The sequence below is a fragment of the Muscardinus avellanarius genome, assembly GCF_963383645.1.
Source record: "Muscardinus avellanarius genome assembly, chromosome: 17".
Classification (NCBI taxonomy): domain Eukaryota; kingdom Metazoa; phylum Chordata; class Mammalia; order Rodentia; family Gliridae; genus Muscardinus; species Muscardinus avellanarius.
This window is the reverse complement of record NC_137803.1, coordinates 16,196,488-16,217,083: the sequence shown is the minus strand read 5'-3', so window position 1 is coordinate 16,217,083 and position 20,596 is coordinate 16,196,488. Positions and strand designations below refer to the sequence as shown.

General features: G+C 46.3%; 1 protein-coding gene across 1 annotated transcript in view; it reads right to left on the bottom strand.

Moving 5' to 3' along the window:
• The window catches only part of CCBE1 (collagen and calcium binding EGF domains 1), a gene marked incomplete at both ends in the record, with an annotated part of 229,651 nt that extends 210,893 nt beyond the window's left edge, over positions 1 to 18,758 (bottom strand). Inside the window, 2 exons of the mRNA XM_080714297.1 lie at positions 18,174 to 18,254; positions 18,625 to 18,758. Coding sequence (XP_080570423.1) covers positions 18,174 to 18,254; positions 18,625 to 18,758 — 215 coding nt within the window. The remainder of the gene's footprint in view (positions 1 to 18,173; positions 18,255 to 18,624) is intronic.
• Between the last annotated feature and the right edge of the window lie 1,838 nt (positions 18,759 to 20,596).

The following is a 20,596-nucleotide window of genomic DNA, read 5'->3' as shown; positions in this document are numbered from 1 at the left end:
AAAAGCCAATCAGTGCGCCTGGTCTGTCCCGGTGCAAGCCAGTAAATTAAAGCCGACAGTGCCATCAACAGCCGCGATTATCACACAGCACACAGCTTGGATGGCACATTCCATGCACCAGCCTTAACCAAACCACATCCGGCAGGGCAGCAGCCTTCTATAGCGTGGTTCCTGTGACGTTTCCCATGTCTATCATGGGATGGACTTCACATTGCATGTGTTTCTCTACAAAAACCAAGTTTCTCTTTGGTCTCAAAATGAACATTTGTCGCTCTCAAGGGCATTGCTCTGTCATTACTGTATGGGTTTGTGTAACTCATCTTTTCTCACTCCATGCTGGGAATCTCACCCAGAGCAAGCCCCATGGCTCTTTGTGGTCTTAACCTCAGTCCTGCCTGGCTCGACTTTTAATTGTTCTGACTTGTCTTTCCTTATTCCTTTCCCCATAATTAATGCATATATTAAGTCTTATCTCTGGAATAAACCCAAGTGTAAATTTAAATCCATGAGTAAGGTGGGCATGGTAGCGCGTGCCTATAATCCCAATACTTGGGAGGCTGAGACAAGAGGCTCCAGGCTCAAGAAGAGCCTCAGCCAACTATTAAGACACAACCTAGTGAGATTCCAAAATTTAAAAAAAAGGGCTAGGGGTGTAGTTTGGAGGTAGGATGCCCCTGGATTCAATCCTCAGTATCACAGAAGACAAATAAGATGCACAGCTTTGTTTCGGAGGCCAATCTTAGTAATATAGCTAACGCATTCATTCATTTACTCTTTCACAAATATCCCTGTAAGACCAAGCACTGTGCTGGGCACCATGGAGGCAAAAACCAGACAGACATGGCTTCTATCCCGACAGAGTCAGGAAAAAATTAAGTTACAAAATTCAAGCACAGAAGATAAAGGACCTGAATGAGGACTAAAAAACAAAATATATAGGGGATAGAGGATGGACTTCTGGCGGGAGTTTAGTGGATAACTCATGGAGAATGTGATACCCCAATGATTAAGAGCAGGGATGAGGGTATTTATTAAGTGGCAAAGATCATTTATCTAGGCAGAGGAAACAGAACTTGAAATAGAGTTTAAAAAGAGACCGAGCTACACTAGGGAAGGGCCGCTTGAGAGAATGGAGAGAGCATGGAAGCCACATGGCCCAGGACCTCGCAGGCCAAGGAAGTTATCTGAGTGCAATGAAAAGCCATAGGAGGCTTTTAAGTCTGGGTCAGATACAACATCATCTGTTTTAAGGTTCAAGATACCACCTTCTGCTAACATGGGAACAGACTGTAAAAAAGTCAGGAAGCAAAGAACATCTTGGGAATACCCCAAAGATGGTGTGCCTACACCAGGTGGAGAGACAGACCCAAACTGGATATATGCGGTGAAAGATTGGCTGCAAAGAGCATGTGAAATAGAGTGATCCAAAATTGTTTCTAGAGATGCATCTTGAGCAACTAACCACGTATTAGGACTACAAGCAATATGTGTGCTGTGCGGGGAGAAGACATTGCTTGGAACTTTATATGTGGAACGTCCCTTGACACCCAAGCAGAAGCCAAGGAGGTGAGTATGCAGGGATTGCTGCAGCTTAGTATGCCCACCTCTCCAAGATCCTCACCTCAGTAAAGTTCTGAACGCCACTCTCCAACACAACAGGAAAGGAGAGAAATGGAAGATTCAGAAAGGCCAGAATCCAAAAGCAGAGATTCTTTAAGACAACAGCAAAGAGAAATCCCAAGCCACTGCTCCTGAGCAAGAAATCAACTGGGTTGGTGCAGGCCTCAGAGTCAGAGGAAGCTCTCCAAGGTGGAAGACTGGGGGTGAGCTCAGTGACAGTGTTGGCCTGCTATGCCTGAGGCCAGGCGCTTCAGATCCTCAGCACTGCTGAGAAGTTAGAACATGGAATTTTAAAATAGAGATAAAATATTGAGATGAAATGCTAAGTGGAGATCGGTTTCTGTTTACGTATGTTTAAAAACTTTAAAAGAAGCAAAAAGGAAGAAATTCTTTAAAAGGAAAAGCAATAGTCACATACTGCGGGGGCTTCAATTCAAAGCATTCCAGCGTAGTGAGCTAAGCCCTGGACATGGAGTTATCCTAATGTAGAACACAGTATGCAAATGTAGAAAACATGCATGTATTGGTGGTTGGTGACGGCCAGAGTCTTCTCCGTGGGATGTCAAGAGATGTCAAAAACTAAAGTTAAAATAGAAAGCAAGTTTTTAAGCCAGGCACAGTGGCAGATGCTTGTAATCCCAGTTCTTGGGAGGCTGGGATGAGATGGTGGATTTGATGACAATTTTTTTTTTTTTTTTTTTTTTTTGGTGGTACTGGGGTTCCTGGAAGCCCTTCTACCTCCGGGCTACACTCCCAAACCAATTTTTACATTTTTATTTGGAAACAGGGTCTCCTAAGCCAGTGCACGTGGCTGGCTTCGAACCTGTGTGATCCTCCTGTCTCTGCCTCCCAAGTGTGGGGATTACAAGCGTGCGCCACCACGCCCGGCTTGATGACAATCTCAAAGTAATTAGACCCAAATCTAGCAAGACCCTGTTTCCAAATAAAAATAGAGGATACAGCTCAGATGTAGAATACTCCTGGGGGTTCAATCCCCACCAAAAAAAAGTGTCTTAGTATGAAGAAAAAAGCCATGAAGAAACTTAAACAGTTGCCATGTTATAAAAATCCAGGAGGGACTGAAGGACCTACATCTTAGAGCTGTGGGATTTTAAGCTTTAATCTCCAATTTGAATGTTTAAAGCTTAAGCTGAGCAGGCACAATACATGACTAATCCCAGTACTTGGGAGGCTGAGAGAAGGATCACAGGTTTGAGGCCAGCCTTAGCAAGACCCTGTTTCAAAATAAGCAAAAAGGGCTGGAAGTGTAGCTTAAAGATTTGATCCCTATTATTAAAAAAACAAACTAAAGCTAAAAACATTAAGACTGCAGCATAAATCATGGATTTGATTTCAAGTATGTAAAACATCAAAGGCTTGGCTTATGAAAATGGGTATCAGAATATTAAGCTGGGCATGGTAGCACATGCCTGTAATCCCAGTACTTAGAAGGATAAGACAGGATGATCATAAGTTCAAGACCAGCCTCAGCAATTTAGGCTTCTCAGCAACCTAGCAAGACCCTATGTTTTAAAATGAATTAGATAAGGCTCAAGTATAGCTCAGAGTTTGAGTGTCCCTGCATTCAATCCCCAGTACTCCTCCCAAAAGACTAATTATGGACACCTTTATACTACAGAATATTTGTTTTTTCATATTATAGGAGCTAATTGCCATTGAATCCAATTTTGCTACCAAAATTAGATTGGGTTTAAAAGTACAAGAAATGTGAATAAAACATTAGCTTTACAAGCTTCATTTTCTTAATACATCCTGTCCACAATGATAACCCTTGGGGTCAATTAGAACTGCCTTGAGAAAATATGCCTAACCCATCCCCCCCACACACAGCCATTAGCCATCCGCCAGAGACCCGCTCTACGTCAACAGTGCTACAGCGCAGCATTCAGAGGAATACAACAGTATGTTCATTCTAGAAACTTGCTCACAATTAAGCACATTAAAACAAAGTTTTTCATTTGTGATTAAAAAATACCATTCATCCGTAACTTAAGAACTTCTCAAAACCTTTATCTGGGAAAAAAATTTTTTTTGGTACATGGATGAAACCCAAGGGTATTCTAACTCTGAGCTACATATAACCCAGCCCTATTTTTTATTTTGAGAAAGTGAGTAGCAAAGGGCTTATGTAGCTGAGGTTGGCTGCAAACCCAGATCCTCCTGTCTCAGCCTCCCAAATACTGGGATTGCAAGCATGCACCATGGCTATCTAGGAAAGTTTTTAGAAGTAATGTTCATAGTTCATAATCATTTTGGGGGGGGGAGTCCGAGTATGCTGATAATTCGGTAATGTATGAACTCTACATTTTTAGAGATGTAGACTGAAAGAGGACATGCCTTGGACTTTAGAATACTTTAGCAAAAGATTAAAGGAACTGATAGAGCTAATGTAGTCAAATCTTGATTACTGAATCTTGGTGAACACATGCAACATTGTTGTGTTGTTCTTTGGAATATTTGAAGTTCTCAAAAAAAATCTACATTTTTAGAGGAAATACAAAAAGTTAACTTCAGGGGGTCAATGTTAAGTTTGATGCAGATAAATTGAGGAGGGGCATCAAAAGTTGCAACAAATTCATTATCCATCAGATTCCAACCCAACTAGTGAAAACACTTCCCAAAGGTGCAGAGGTTCACAAGCAGACCAGAAAGGGTAAGTCACAAGGGAAAGGAAGTTCAACCGAAAAGAGCAGGCCCACCAAGGAGTGCCTTGTTGATTTAATGGGAAACTCAAGCAGGTAACCTTTTGGTTAAACCCATGCTGCCTATGTGTGGAAAAGAATGCCAAAATAAAAAGTCAGGCACGGTGGCCCACATCTGTAATCATGGTACTTGGAAGGCTGAGACAGGATAGCAGATTCAAGGCCAGCCTCAGCAATTTAGTGAGATCCTGGTTCAAAACCAGCTTCAGCATTTTAGAGACTCAACCTAGCAAGACCCTGTCTCAAAATAAATGGGGCTGGGGAGGGGGGTGTAGCTTGTAAGTAGAATGTCCCTGGGTTCAATCCCCAGTACTACACAAAAGAATTTAAGATATGGCTGGGTAGCTGAGCATGGTGGCACAGACTTGTAATCCCACCTTTTGGGAGACTGACACAAGATCACAGGTTCGACGCCAACCTCAGCTACTTAGTGAGGCCCTCCGCAACTTAGTGAAACCATGTTTCAAAATAAAGAATTAGGGTTGGGGGTGTAGCTTGGAGGTAGAATGCCCCTGGGTTCCATCCCCAGTAGCATAAAAATAGATGAATAGGGCTGGGGATGTAGCTCAGAGACAGAACGTCCTTGGGTTCAATCCCTAGTACTAAAAAGGAGGGGGTAAGGGAGACAAAACAAAAACCATCCTGATACTTATAAGGGCAGCCTCATTCTTCGCAGTTTGGCTGGGGCAGGGGGTTTGTATTAAATACACAGAACTAAGTTGTGTAGCTAACTTTCTACACCATCTCCTTCAGTGTCTTTAAACAGAGCCAAATATGGAGCCTGCAACCAGGCAAATGCCACAACGGGCCCCCCAACCCGGGAGAAATGCTCACACCAAGTCTTTACGAAGGTCCTTAGAGCCCCAGAAGCTGATTATCCTTGTTCCATAAGATAAATACACTCAGAAGGATTTGCATGTGTTGAAATGTTAAGTTTGTGATAAAAATTTTAGTCAAGTTTCAAGCCTATTATGTTAGGATAAAAAAACATGAAGGGCATCTTCGAGACGAGGCAAAAAGTCTTGCCAAATGAAACTTACTTTCTCCTTTTTTAGGAAGGGGAGAGGATGCCCCAAGACAACAGCTCATGCCCAAGTGAGGAAGCAATACTTTACCCTTCCCTTCCCCCGGTTCTGCTCGGTGGGAAGAAAGGGTCCCTCCATTCCAGTGCTCACAGCAATGGCCGGCGGAGGAGAGTCTGCTATCCAGTGCACGCACCTGGGAAGTAACCAGGCTTTTCGTCCTCTTAAATAACCTGAAGCTATCAAAGGCATTCGGGAGATCCAGTTGACAGCCCAGGGCTCACATCCTGCTTTAAAGCTGATTAGAGATAAGTCGGCCAGAGTCTCCCACAGTATCTTCACAGCCAAGATGTTCGCCCTGATGTCCAGCAAATCCCCTGGGTTGTAAACTAAGCCCGCTTCCGTCCGCTGTGCTCTGTGAAGCAGCAGCTCAGACGCCAGACTGGGGAGCTCCAAAGCCCCACCATCCCTCATCTGAGGCTCAGAGAACCGAGGATTTGAGGAGCCTCCCCCACCAGTTCTGCAGCTGAGGCTAAGGGGCAGGACACTGAAGCCACATCTCAAATCAGACCAAAGCACTGTCTGGTGACACTCGATCTTCTCATTTTGCTAACATTGGTGTACAGTAAGATTTGGCATCCTTGAGGAATCAGTTCTAGGACCCCCGAGTACCAAAATTCAGATGCTCAAGTTCTTTGTATAAAATGGTATAGTATTTGAATATAACCTATGCACATCAGACACTAGATCTGTAGATTACTGAAAATACCTAGTGCAATGTAAATACTATGCAAATAGATGTCATACAGTGTTTAGGAAATGACAAACTACATATTTGGTATGGAGGCATTTTTCTTATTTCCTTCCTGTGTGCACAATGAGTCCATAGATACACAGCCAACTACTTGAAATTAATTGGGGGGTGGTACTGGGGGTTGAACCCAGAAGCTTTCTACCTCCAACCTACACCCCCAGACCCATTTTACTTTTGTTTTAAGCAGGATCTCACTAAGTTGCTGAGGCGCCTGAGTCAGAGGCTGGACTCAAACCTATGATCCTGTCTCAGCCTCTCGAGCTCTAGGATTACAGGTATGTACCACCATGCCCAGCTGAAACTAGTACCTTACACCTAAAGCTTAACATGAGCCAGGCATGGTGACACACCACGAAGGTAATTCCTGCATTTGGGAGGCTGAGACAAAGATGTTTCGCGGACAGCCTCAATTAGTGAGGTCCTTTGTGCAACTGAGACCCTGTTTCAAAATTTAAAAAGATAGGGCTGGGAGTGTAGTTCAGAGAATGCCCCTGGGTTCCATCCCCAGTTCCAAATAGAATAAAAAACCTTAATATACCAACACATTGGGGGCGAGGTCTAGGTATCTGCTTATTTATTCCCTTATAAAAAGCTTCCTGATGAACAGATGCCTCTCTACCACGCTATAATAGGAATAATATAAAATGTTCGCACTTTATGTAACAAGTACCCAAGTACTAAGCCAAAGAATCAACCACAGACTAAACCTACTTCTCATGACTGAAAGCATCTTAGTATATGCATAGGAGAGATCAGGAAGACATCCTGGGACCCCTTGTCATCCTGGAGGGCTGGGACGACAGAGCAGCCTCGGTGCAAAGTCATACACCATCATGCTGTAAAACACGGAAGAGCAAATATCACTACGTTTTAGGACAAATTTCTAGTGCATTTCCCCTCTTGTGTTCCATAATCTGTAGATAACTACAAAGTGGAGACCTTCAATGGCTTTTTGTGTTCATATAGTTAATCCCTTTGTCACCCCATTTCCAAACCCAACCATCTCCATTCTTAGTTGGTGAGATCACCCAGGATGGTAGAATGTGATGTCCCCTTTGTATGATCTCCATGAATAACAGTGCTTTCTCCCATAATAAAGGTAGTTTCCTTGGGGATCCAAGTGTCTGGATTTAAGTCCTCAGAAGTGTGGAGGAAGCCTTCATGTCTCCAAGGCACAGGGTGCTAATGCTCTGTGGCCAGACCATCAAGAAAGCAGACAGTACCTCAAAGGCATGCCCATGTGTACATTCCCAGGGGCCGAGAATCGCACAAGAGCAAGCCAAGCCATGTACAAGCAAACAGATGTGTCCCCAAGACCTATAGGTCCTGTTTTAAAGGCCAGACAGTGGAAAATTTAGTGAGAAGGATTCAGTAAAGAGATGAGGGAGGTACAGCCTCATGTCAACAGAGCCCATGGTGTAGAGTTGCACCACAGGATTAGCACACGTGAACCCCTGCCTCACCCCTTACTGTCCAGAAACAGCCCCAGGGGTGCCAAGATCTCCCAAGCCCTCCTGCTCCAAGGTACCAGAATGACAGCTCAACCTTCTGAGGTCCCGGGCTAGGCACACCTTCCTGCTGATCTCAGTGTAGTCTCCAATCACAGCTTACATGTTCTAAGATCTAAAAGCATGCTTCCCAAATGCTGGGGCTCTCCAAGAAAAGTTTACAGAGCTGTAAGGTTGGCAGAGATGAAGGGCAGATTGTCAGGCATCCACTTGGACCCCTTCATGCCTTCACTTGAAGCATCCATTCCTGTGATGGCCTCTGTCGTACTGCGTACACCGTCCAACTCAAATCAAGAACTAGAGTTGTTAGGAACCATTGCATGTTCTGCCAGTCTCAGGTTCAAAGAAATCCCTCATTCAGCAACACTTGGGCACCTTCATATACGAGTTGCAATTGCATTTCTCGATTCATAGCCATTTCTATGGTTTACTAGCATAACCATGGTCTCACTCAGAAAATGCAATTACACACATACAACTGCATTATGTACACACAGACGTGGGGGCTAGCTGGTTTAAGGACATATGGTCAGCACTGACCTTGTGCCAGAACTATCAGGTCAAACCGCAGAAAGATTGTGTCACGTTTCATGGAGTTAACTCAAGCCCCAAAAAAGCCTGTGTTTGCTGGGTCGGGGGTTGAGAAGCTCTCAGTTATTAGGAGAGAGGACTGCATAAGGAGTTGCTGCTTACAGATGGGATGGGAGGAGACTCAGCAAAGAGTTCCTATCAGACCATGTGGAAAGGAGACCGTGTTTGATGCTCACAAGGAAAGAAAAACACAGCCTGACACTGAAATGCTTTCATTTATAATATGCTGATCCATGTTTATATCTTAAGAAGGCTCACGCAGTGCAGCAACAAAGCAATGTTTTTTTCAACGCACCGAAGGTCACTGCTAAGTAGCTCCAGACACCAAGCTGAGAGCTCGCAATACGAAAAGCAGAGTGACGGAATCTGCACTGTGGGAGCTGGAACTGACTGATCGGCTTAAAAACTCACAAGAACTTGAAGAATGGTCAACACTTCTTGGTCTGCTTTGACTTACTGTGTGGTTCTCCCGACTACCCACAAACCCTCCCACAGAACGGAGATGCTGAGAGCAGGACCCAAGGCCAGAGAACAGATGTCACGGGCATGCTGATGGCTTACCAACACAACCTTCAGCCATAAACCTGTCGAAGGACCTGGGCCTTAGGGCAATAGATAATAGATTACCTTAGGGTAATAGAATGTAGTCAACGTCTCACTATCCGGAAAAGGCGTTCCACAGAAGAACTGCTTACACCGTTTTAGAAATTCAGTTTTCTTTGGTGTTATTGCTCAGGGACCTGCAGCAGTTGCTAACTACATGAAAGGGACCCAGACCTGGGAGCCGAAGAGTGGAGGCCATTTACCCTGTTTCTGGCAAAATTAGCCACTCAGCCCAATCATGCTTTCTGAGTCAGACAGTTTAACCTTTGCCACATGTCGGAATCGAGCAAGAAGTTTGAGTTCCTGATTATCTGGCACCCACTTTGAGTTTTCTTGATGTGGCTGGTCTGGGGTGCAGCCTGGGAGTTTCTGGATCTCTGCAGGTGATACCAGTACAGCCGCAATTGAGTCACTACCCGTACTTCCCATGTAGCAAGTAATCAAAGGCCTAGAGACCCAGAGACTAGGATTCAGTGCTTCTAAAAATTCAGCACACATAGGAAGACTATCCAGTGTTCTTCAAGACCTGCACTGACTTGACCCATTGAAGATAGAACTCACATTTGCATCTTAACAGATGTCTTGCTACAAGTGTTTAAAATAGATTATAGTCTCCAACATCTCACCAGGCTCCACAGACTAAAAGTTTACGTTTTAGAAATTTAGTTTCGTTGGTGATATTGCTCATGTTAATTTTGTGAAAAAACTTAATCGCGCAGACAGTAATCCTAGAGATTATAGCATTTGTAGCAAGATATCCCCTTTGTTAAAAGCACAAGCATGTGATGATTTGAGGGAGGGGCTTGAGTCTACTTGATAATCCAGCTTCTAATTCTGCTGATAGAATGGACACCCCTGGGTGGTTCCCAGAGAACTGATGGAGGCAAACATCAGAAATCAACACGTACAGGATTTTTTAAAGTCCTTAAAAAAATCAAATTATCAGATATAAGAACCTACTCATAACACATCCTAAGCTCTTTCTAGTTTAGGTTCTGCCAGAACATGGAATTCTAATCTTCCTACCAGGACTGGGGGTGAAAGCCAGGGCCCGCAGCATGCTCTAGCACAGATCCACCACCAGCCTAAGACGTGCATTTTCCTTTGGGGACAATCTTGATTCCCAAAGGGATTGCAATTAGCTCACACACAACCTACAGGAACAGGTTAAACACTCACTGAGCTCCCAGCAAGACAATCTCCATCAGACAGTTTTCCAGGACAACTATTTCTTTATGAGAAACTCCAAGTATGGACACATTATCAAGAGCCAGCCAAGTGGGGAGGCACATGTCTAATGCCAGGGAACTGGGAGGCAGAGGCAGGAGGATCACAGACTCAAGGACAGCCTTAGCAATTTAGCAAGCTCCTGTCTCGAAAGAGACTGAGGCTGGGGATGTAGCTCAGTGGTAGAGTGGCCCTACGTTCCATACCCAGAACCAGAGTAGGGTTAGGATGAGTGCAGAAAGGGGTAACATTTGAAAAAGTCATAGCATAAACTGGCTTTTATTTTTTTTATTTTTTTATTTTTTGGTACTGGGGTTCCTGGAAGCCCTTCTACCTCTGGGCTACACTACCAGACCTATTTTTACATTTTTTATTTGGAAACAGGGTCTCCTAAGCCAGCGCGCGCGCGCGGCTGGCTTCAAACCTGCGCGATCCTCCTGTCTCTGCCTCCCAAGCGCGGGGATTACAAGCGTACGCCACCACGCCCGGCCTATAAACTGGCTTTTAGATGGCTCCTCATTTCTGCAGAAATAGTCCAAGTACATCACTGCACCTGCCAAAATTTCTATCTGTACATCAACCTTCGAGTTTGATCCGACAAGTTTAGGCTCAGATACACTTAGGACAACAGAACTACAATGTATTACAAGACACGAAGAAAGTTAGGACTGTGTCCTCGTTGAACCTTCTGCTTAAAGTCCCTATAGAAATGATGAAGCTGGAAGCCAGGGGTGGTGGCACACGCTTGTAATCCCAGCATTTGGGAGGCTGAGACAGGAGGATCACGGTTTGGTTCGTGCATAGCCTCAGCTACGTAAGCGAGGCCCTTTGCAACTCAGTGAGACTGTTTCAAAGTAGGGCTGGGAGTACAACTCAGGGTAGAATGCCCCTGGGTTCTATCCCCAGTACTGAACAAAACAGAGGCTGGCCCCAGCAGCAGTGAACAGGGCTATAGCAGAGGATCCAGCCAGCCCTCATAAGACAAAAGGAAACTCACCACGCAGCTGCAGTCACCACTGTAGAAGCCCCCACCCTGGGTCTCATTTAGGCACCTGGTGGAATGTTTAACACTGCAGAAAAACAGCATTAAGTTGTGGTGCAGTTTCCTTTCCTCAAATACGTGAGGAAAGTTTCAGAATAAATAAGTCCCACCAAGCAGAGAGCTCCCTGCCATTATCCACTTCCGGAGATGGACCACTCCAGACCCTTTCCCTAGAATGTGCCCCTTGACCACAGCCTTCTCAAACCATAGCTCTACTTCTCTCCAACTTCCTATCCCATGTGCGCTATCCACCTAAGAGGTCTTGGGAAGCCAGCAGGGAAGACAGATTACCACCCTCTAGTATGTCGCCCTTTGGTAACTGATGCTACCATCCACCTCCCAGGTCACACGGCAGGGAATGAGGCTGTTTATAATGCCTTCATCACATTCCACCAATTCTTAGGTGAAACTTGGGGCACATGCTAAGTTCTTGTTAGAACTCAACCATCATCTCTGGGTTCTCACATCCCTGCTTGGTGCTGCACTGTTTCTTTAGCTGAAAAGATACAGCTGGGCAACAGGAAATTTCGAGATCTAGCCTCCAACATGTGACATTCAAACGTGTGCCAAAAATATCACTTCGATGTCCCAAAGTCATCTTCAGTTCAAAATTCCTTTCCTGAAAGTTTAATTAGAACCCATAAATTCTGTGAGAAGTTTTGGGGTTTGTTTGTGGCTTGCTTTGTCTCACATGCGAGTGAGTAGAACCCTAGGTGGCACATGTTTTAGGTACCCAACACTCAGGTTAAGTGAATGAAAAGATTGCTGTTAGGACTGGAATAGCTTCTTGGAAGACCTGGCTTGGCAGAATAGAAGCTACAGATGACATTGATGTTTACTTTTTCATCCCCCAAATAAAAAATAAACTAGAACAGAATGAGATCTTTGTCCTCCAGATACTCAACAACACAGGCAGCCCCTGGGACTCTACAAAAGCAGCTCGGGTCCTGCTGAGCAGGAAGATAGACCTGGGGACCCCAAATCGGCACCAGTGCGGGAAGAGATTGAAATGCAAACCTTCTCCTGAGAAAACAGTATCTAGAATCAAGCAAACCACGCCACATTGGGTTGTTCCGGGAGCACCTGCCATGGCTTCGTTTAGGAGATGAAGTTACCATAGGAAGCCAGGCAGCAACAACTCTTACAATAAGAGTGGCCACTCAATCCTATCTCCAAGGATATATCTGCGAAAGGGTGGTTTTCCGTAGTCAGTCTATTGTTACTTGTTTTTAAGTCACTGATAAGGTGTGGAAAGTTATACAGAGCCTTGTACCTTCCCTCTTCTCCTGTACCACCTGTTCAGCTCTCTTAAAACTACCATCCTCCCCTTCAAAGCCAGTATCTACATTTGTGGGCAGGACTCCACATATCCTCCACTGTTGTCTAAAACATCAAGTCCAGAAGTCAGCCTTTCCAGTTTTAACTTCAGGGTCCAGCCAGTAGATGCAGAATAGGCACCAGGGCCCCAAATTCTGGGTCCTCTGGGGACCCCAGAAGAGGATAGACTGCAGACACAGCAGGCTGAGCTGCTGCTAAGTCCCCAAAGAGGCCCCAAGAACCAGATCAGCTATCCAAACCAGAGCCACAAGTAGCTGGGTCCCCCTTAAAAACAGCCGCTACTATCCAGCCGTGCACATCTGGGAAGTCAACCGCACCAGAAGGACAAAAACTAATTTTTCCAGCAACATGAAAGTAGTCACAACAGGTGGAGAAGCCCAGAGGCAGAGCTTCAGGAGAGACTAGCTAAGTCATGGAAGGACAGCAGGAGGCAGCTGTACAAGTCCTCCAGACCGCCTATGAGAAGGAAACTTACCTATTCTCAGTGAGGCCAGAGCTGCCCTTCAGGAGACCGTAAGTTCAAAGCTCGACCTTTCAGGCCAAGATGAAGAGGATGGGGGAAGTCTACAATGAGCCAGAACCACAAGAAGCATGTCCAGGATTACAGGAGCCCCAGCCAGTTCTAGAAAGATGGAGAGAGCTCGAACTTTGTCATCATGAATAGGGAGATTCGAGAGCTAGACAGGCAGCAGATCCTCATGGAATCATAAGGAAAATATCACATAGGGAGGGGGGAAAAACCTTGCAAAAGGAGTTGCTTTTCCAACCACGGCCATGTGGGAGCATTGAGGATAGCCATAGAGTGATTGACACTTAGATATTTGTAAAATCTCAGAACTCACCAAGTTCAACCCATGTCCACTGAGCACCTAGCACAAGCACTTCCTGTGCCACCATTGATGAGTCACAGGGATGATGGGAAGATTTATCCAGCACTTGTCTCAAGGCTCTTTGAAATGTTTTACGTCCATCACATTATTTAATCTTCACAGCAAAGCTAACTTCACCTTTGAAAAGTCCTCTGGCCAGGCCTGCTGGCGCACATTTGTAATCCCAGTACTTGGACCACTGCTTGCAGATAGCCTCAAGCTACTTAGTGAGGCCCTTTGCAGCTCAGCGAGACCTTGTTTGAAAATAGAGTTGGAGGTGTGGCTCAAAGGTAGAATGCCCCTAGGTTCCATCCCCAGTGCAAAAAAAAATAGTCCGCTCCAAATGATTCTTGGTTTCCTATGAACAACGTGTTTTTTTTTTGTTTTTTTTGTTTTTTTTTTTTTTTTTTGTGGTACTGGGGTTTCTGGAAACCCTTCTACCTCCGGGCTACACTCCCAGACCTATTTTTTATATTTTTATTTGGAAACCGGGTCTCTTAAGCCAGCGAGGCTGGCTTCGAACCTGAGTGATCCTCCTGTCTCCGCCTCCCTAGTGCGGGGATTACAAGTGTGCGCCACCACGCCCGGCTGAACTATGTGACTGAGTTCCATTATATACCATTGTGCATTAGCCAGTTTCAAAGGCTTTCTCTTAGAAAAAAAAAAATCAAGTCTGTAAGTTACGGAAGACCAAGGATTGTATCTTATTCTTTTAGACTCATTCTCTTGAACTATTTTAAGTCCTGGATTAAGGAATTTTAAAATTAGAATGTTTATTGGCTACAACCCCACTCAATAAAAATTGGATTTTATTGGTCTTCTACACACAAACATGTTCTTTAAAGAAAGCTTTTAACACATTTTATTAGCATAAAGCCCAATTTAAGGTTAAGCATGAAACTGTTAAAAACATGGTTTGGGAAGCAAGGAAAGTCAACTTGTAGGAGAAACAGCCACAGGAAGGTGGCACCATGACCATGTGCTTGGTATGCCTATAATTCCTAGTTCAGGTAAGTCACACCGCAAGTCTGATAACTACTGGTAAGGGTATGTGCTATATCAGATTACGCTGACTGAACACATTTACCTTAAACTCACTTTAAACTGTTGCAGACATGTCTGCAAAGGCTTGTTTAGATCTTGGACACGTAGCCTCACACACATTAGTCTGTAGAGGCATTGACTTTGCTATCTAGATAGGAATTCTACAAGGAAAGAAAGCCATACACGGATGAACCCATTTTGCAGGTAATACGTAAAAAGTCAATTGTTACAGACCTTAGGGGTAATGATTTGAGACCACTGTGGACCTGGTAGATGTTTGGGCTAATGTACCATCAAATTCATAACCATTTGAATTAAAGTCTTACACCTAGCTGTGAGTCTTGGCTCACAGGGGTTTGGTCTGAGACCATGGTCAGTTACTTAGCCCCCAACAGTTGGCTTCTTCCTCTAAGACTTAGTACAAACGCTACACAGTAGCTCTGGATTAAAGGTAGAGCATGTAAGGTGCATCCATGCTGAGTACCAGGGGGGCCTGCTTGTCACTTAATATCTAATGCTGAAAAGCAGGAAGGTGCCTAGGTGAAATCATGTCAAAACAAGTGGGGTGCAGGGGTCCAGGAGGAGCAGTCTGCTCAGCCTACCTCTGGACCACCTCAGATCGGGTTTACTTCATACCCTTTTGGGTATCAAGTCAGACGTATCTACCGTACTGATTTTAGTATAGAATCAACTCCCCACATTAATGACTTAAAGTGAAAAACAAGTTCAGGGGTCTTTTCCTTGTGCTGGTAACTGCTCACTCATCAAGAAACACCTGGAAGAGTGCGCACTTCTTAACAAGTTATACTACTTACAGCTTAGAAGGAGCTCCCGATCTGGTTTCCTGGCAGGCTGGTGGTTCTCATTTTTGGGTAGAGTAGTAAAGATACTGCTTGCTCATCTGCAGAGCTCTCCATGCTCCCGAGGATCTGTCCAAATGGATTTGCACCATGTCTGGAGCTGAAAACCGTTCTATGGCAGCATTTCTCAAGTTTTAATATGCCTTTTAAGATACATTCTGATTCAGCGAGTCAGAGGAATGGTCGGGATTTTAACAGGTGCCCAGATGTGGTTTCTAAGCCACACTTAAAGCAGCACGGGGCTACCAAACCAGGACAACCAGAGTTCACAGACCAAGAACACACAGCACCCCGTCCTTCTCGGAGCTCAAAAGCACGACTAATGTAGCAACTGCCAACAGATTAAGCTTTAGAACAGTATGAGACACAGAACACGCTTGACTTCAGACAACCTAAAAACCAACCTGTTCATACTCAGACATTACTCTTTCCAGCTGGTAACATTCCCTTCTCTCCTGAACTTCTTTACACTTGACAGTTTCTCTGCTAGGTCTCACAGGCTTTTTCCAGGTAGCTGTTAGTGAAAACATGTGCCAAGATGCTGCCAGTGTGTCTGGTTAAGACAGGTTGAGAGAAATTCAGACCGTTCCTTTCTTGAAACAACAAAAAGTGGCTGTAACTGAGTAACAAGTAGAATGAACAGGGACCACAGAACTGGGGAACTCTGATATGCATTATGTAACTCACTGATTTGCATGCAGTCTGAACTTTTGGGACTGAACATGTAAGCAAGCCATCCCAGGGACACTTCCCATGTTAGAGTCTTTATGTAGCAGTGATAGGAAGATGTCCTAGGAAATTCAGTGGTTGGATGCATGAAATACAGGCTGGAAGGGGGTAGGCAATACCCTGGCCAACACTAGGCTGTTTTCATCAGCTGAGTGACTTAGTTACCACCATCAAAAGCCTCTCCCTGCCAACCAGATGCCTACCCTCCACTGAGGCATCCAGATTAGTAGTTCACTGTCCACATGCGCAGAGAAAGCAACACCTCCTGAGCCTTGATAGGGATGATTGAGTCCTCATTTATTTCCCCTTGCCAAAGCAGATAGGAATATGAGATGGAACCAGGTACTTTCGTACCATTAAGTTAACCAACCCTGGAACCAAAGCCTTTGAGCATGTGGAATAAAGTTCAAGCCTAAGCCGGGCGTGGTGGCATGGGCTTGTAATCCCCGCGCTTGGGAGGCGGAGACAGGAGGATCACACACCCTTCGAAGCCAGCCTTAACTACTTAGTGAGGCTCTCAGCAACTCAGTGAGACCCTGTTTCCAAATAAAATATAAAATAGTTCTGGGAGTATAGACCAGAGGTAGAAAAGCCCTGGGTTCCATCCCAAGTACCAACACAAAAAAAGTTCAACCCTAAAGCATTACCAGGTTGACTCTATATGATTAGGCATAGTTTTTCAAGTTCACAGGGGCGGGGGGGGGGGTTGCTGTTACCTTGTACTACCCAGTAGTTACCCTGGTACTCCAGTGATTCTTTGAGGCAGACTAGTGTGCCCAGAATCCCAAATAACTTGTTTCAAGTTCAGCTGGAATTGTGTGGGGATGATATTGGGTTTGAACCGAGGAGCATTTTTTACCTTCGAGCTACACCCCAGCCCTATTTGCTTTGTTCTGAAATGGTCTCACCAAGTTGCTGAAGGCCCAAGTTGCAGAGGCTGGAGCTTAACCTTCAACTCACCCGTTTCTCAAATACTGGAATTGCAGGCGTGCACCACCACACCCGTAATACGCTTTTGCTGGTGCATTGATGGCACACATCCTAACAGCATCTGGTTACTGCTTTCTGGTTCCCACCCAGCTCCCTTCCACCGTTCATAACATGGGAATTGGTACTGATGGCCTCAAAGACATGATTGACCTATTTAAGTCTTCCCTCTCCCCCCCCCCTATAGAGCAGGGAGCCCACATTTATGGACTAGTGCCTCTCAAAGTTCAGTAGAATTAGAACAGGAGCCAATAACTCATCTTGTGAAGATCAAGGCAACCCTTGACTACAAAATATTACAAGCAGGAAACCTTGTTCTTCCCTTTGGGGGAAGAGAGCCACCTGTGTTATCTCTAAGATCTCTTGATGGGGGATAGGAACCACCTGCCAGTTTTTAGATTGCATTCTTTAGACCCTTCCCCCCAGCTTGGGCTTCACAAATGCCCAGGTGACTGATTTAAGATCCAGGTATATCCAGGAACCAAGATGTAACAAGCAAGAAACTTTATTCTTCCCTTTGGGGGACAAAAGCCACCCATTTTATCTCCAGGGCCTCTCGTTGGGGGAGAGATAGGAGTCACCTGCCAAGAGGTTTTTAGATTGAGTTCTTTAGACACTCCCCCTCCCTGGCTTGGTCTCCACCCGCACCCAGGTGACCGATTTAACCCCCAGGTGCATCCAGGGACGCCTTAAAGCCTTTGCGTAGTCAAGTCTTGAGGCGTGTTTTAACTCAACACAATCACCTCACCCACAGTCCTCCCTCTCCCCCCACCAACCCCTGGGGCCCTGTTCATGGGACTCGCCCTGACACAAGGTCAAACGCCAGCCAAGTGCCAACTATTTCCTTGTGCTTTCAAAGCCGAGCGCAGACGCGGCCGTTTTTCTCCATTCCCCGCTATTTACACCCAACCGTCTAATCCACCGTCCAGTAACTTGCAGCCCTCCGCCCCAGGTCCCCACCACCCAAACATTTCAGGGTCAATTGTCAGGAGCTCAGGGCACAGCAAAGATGCAAACTCGGCGACCCAGGGTTGCTTGAGTCAGGGTATAACAGTCTCGCATCAAGGAGCGCTCACCCCGCACTTTCCAGCTTCAACGCTGCCGGGGGTCGGGAGGGCGTCTCCAAGAGCTGGGGCGCCTCCTTCCCAGCCAGCCCGGGTGCGCGGCGGCGGACTCCGCAGAGTCCCGAGTCTTACCTGAAGCAGGTCGTGAGCTCGCCCGAGGACTTCAGACACGGGTATTTGGTCGTTGTGATTTTGTTTTCTGAGCAGACTTCTCTGAAAAGGTTAGAAAACGCTGGTGGTCAGCGGGGATGCGGCGGACAGCGTGCGCCCTGGGGTCTGCGCGCCCGAGCGCTGGGCGGGCGCTGGTCCCCAAGCACAGAGGACGGGCAGACTCCGAGGACGGGAACAGGCCGGGAGAGGGTCCCCAAGGAGAGACCCTGGCCAAAGGGAAGGCTAAGGAAAGCCGATGATGGGGACCCCCGCGCCTCGAGCCGCGAGCACGGGGCGCCCAGGCTGAGCGCGCAGAGACTGAAGTTACAAGTCGCCCAGCAGAGCCCGGCGGCGGCCGGAGGAGCCGAGGCGCGCTCGGCTCGGAGGTGTGTTGGGGGGCCGCCCGCGCCCCGCAGGAGCTCGCCGCGCTTACCTGTCTCCGTCCTCGGGCTCCTCTCGGTAGGTCCACGTGTGACCCAGCGCCAGGAGCAGCAGCAGCGGACCCAGGCTCCTGCCCAGCTGCCCCCTGGCCGCTCCTCCCCGGCTCGGAAGCGGCCGGGGCACCATCAGGGAAGCTCCCGGCTTCTTCCCCGCGCCCGGGCCCTCTCCCTGCCCCGCGGCCCGCTTCTCCGGCTTTCTCTTCCGGGCAGAGGGCGCCAGAGAGCCGGGGCGATCGCACCACCTGCGTGCGGCTCCAAAGCCCTGGGCGTCCTGGGGTTGGGGGTTCAGAGCAGGAGCCGGGGTCCCGAAAGCAAACCCTCAAGACTGGCTGGCAAAAGGGGGCGCGTACTATCGCGCACGAGGAGCCCAGGTCCTGAGCGTTTGCTGGGGACGGTCACGCCGGGTGGACAGCCTGGCTCGACTTGGCATGGGCAGCGCCCTCCCCTCACGCTCCTCAGGGACAGAAGCGCAGAGTGGAGGAAGCGGGCGGTGGTTTGCATTTTGCACCAGGGTCGCACGCCTAGGAGGAGGAGGAGCCCATTCTCACCCGGGAAAAGGGAGGGGAGGACAGGGGTTAATAGGCTTCCTTCCTGTAGTCAGTGGGTTTCCAAAGCCCAGGGTCAATGCGACGTTCGCCTCTCGCCCAGAAGGATCTGCTTTTTAACTACCCCACTTTTTTTTTTTTTTTAATACGGGAGAAAACTGGGAAGAAAAGAAAAAGGCTTTATTTTTAGTTCCCTGTGTTGAGCACTGGTGAGTCTCTTACAAACCTGTGGTAGCGTTGTTAAGATGAAGACAGTCATCACGAAACCCCTCCAAAGAAGTTCTCCACCCTTTATAAACTTTACCGCTATTTTCTTTATAATGAGGGTGCAGGGCAAACGCCAGTCTTCTACAGGACTCCGAGAGATTTGCAAGGTCGCCCAGTGAGCTGCTTTTATAGATGCATTTCCACTCCACGCACCACGTCAGAGCTAGGATGCTCCGCACTGAAGACACCTGGGGTGGGGCGAGGGCGCCCGTGAACCACAGCTCCTGCCACCTGCTAGCTTATGCTGCTCTGTTTATGGGTAAGGAAATACAGGTGAAGCGTGGCAATTGAAAATGCTCAACATTGTTAGCAATCAGAGAAATGCAAACCAAAACAATCGTGGGGAGGGAATTGGGTATGCCTCTACCATCTTGTACCCCATTAAGATGTATGAGTACAATGCACCATAAAAAACATTAAATTAGAAAAAAAGAAATTGATATAAATTAGTTCTTAACACCAATAAGCTATAAGTTTTCTGTGCTTGTCAAAGAGAAATTTGTGACAGAGACGGGGACCACAGAACTAAGCAAGTGGTGGTGGCCCAGAAGTTGGAAAAGCAAATTTTGATTTTAATAGCCAGTTGTGAGCAACAGGCTAAAAGGTCCCAAATCGCAATAAGTCACTAATTTGTAACATCTGTGTTGTTCTGCCTCTCGAGACAACGTGAGAAGATAGCTTGTTTGCAAGTTATTTTGCGTGCACAATGGTTAAGTAAGCAGGTATTTTGATTTACATGAAATTTCGGTCAGCTGAAAATTATCTCAGGCTCGTTGTTATTGTTGATAGCAGCAATACACTCTTTACTCCGTAGAACGCTTTATATTTCCCAAGGGGCTTCCACATTTGTGATTTTATCCAGTTCTTGCAATATCCCTTGAACCTCAGTGTCTCATTGTTTAGCGAAGTGGGCTTTTTTCCTAAAAAATAAAGAATACACAGAGTTAGGGCAGCCATAAAGCACACTTGCTATTAAGATATGGCACTGTTGGTTATCAAAACCAGTTTGTTTTCAAGTCATTGGGAAAACATTTCAGAATCTTGCAGAACTTGTGGGATCAAGAAAAAATTCAAATCCAGGCATTATAGTTACCTAAGATGGTTATTTAATCTTTCTGAAACTCAGATTTTTCATCTGTCAAATGCGGCACAC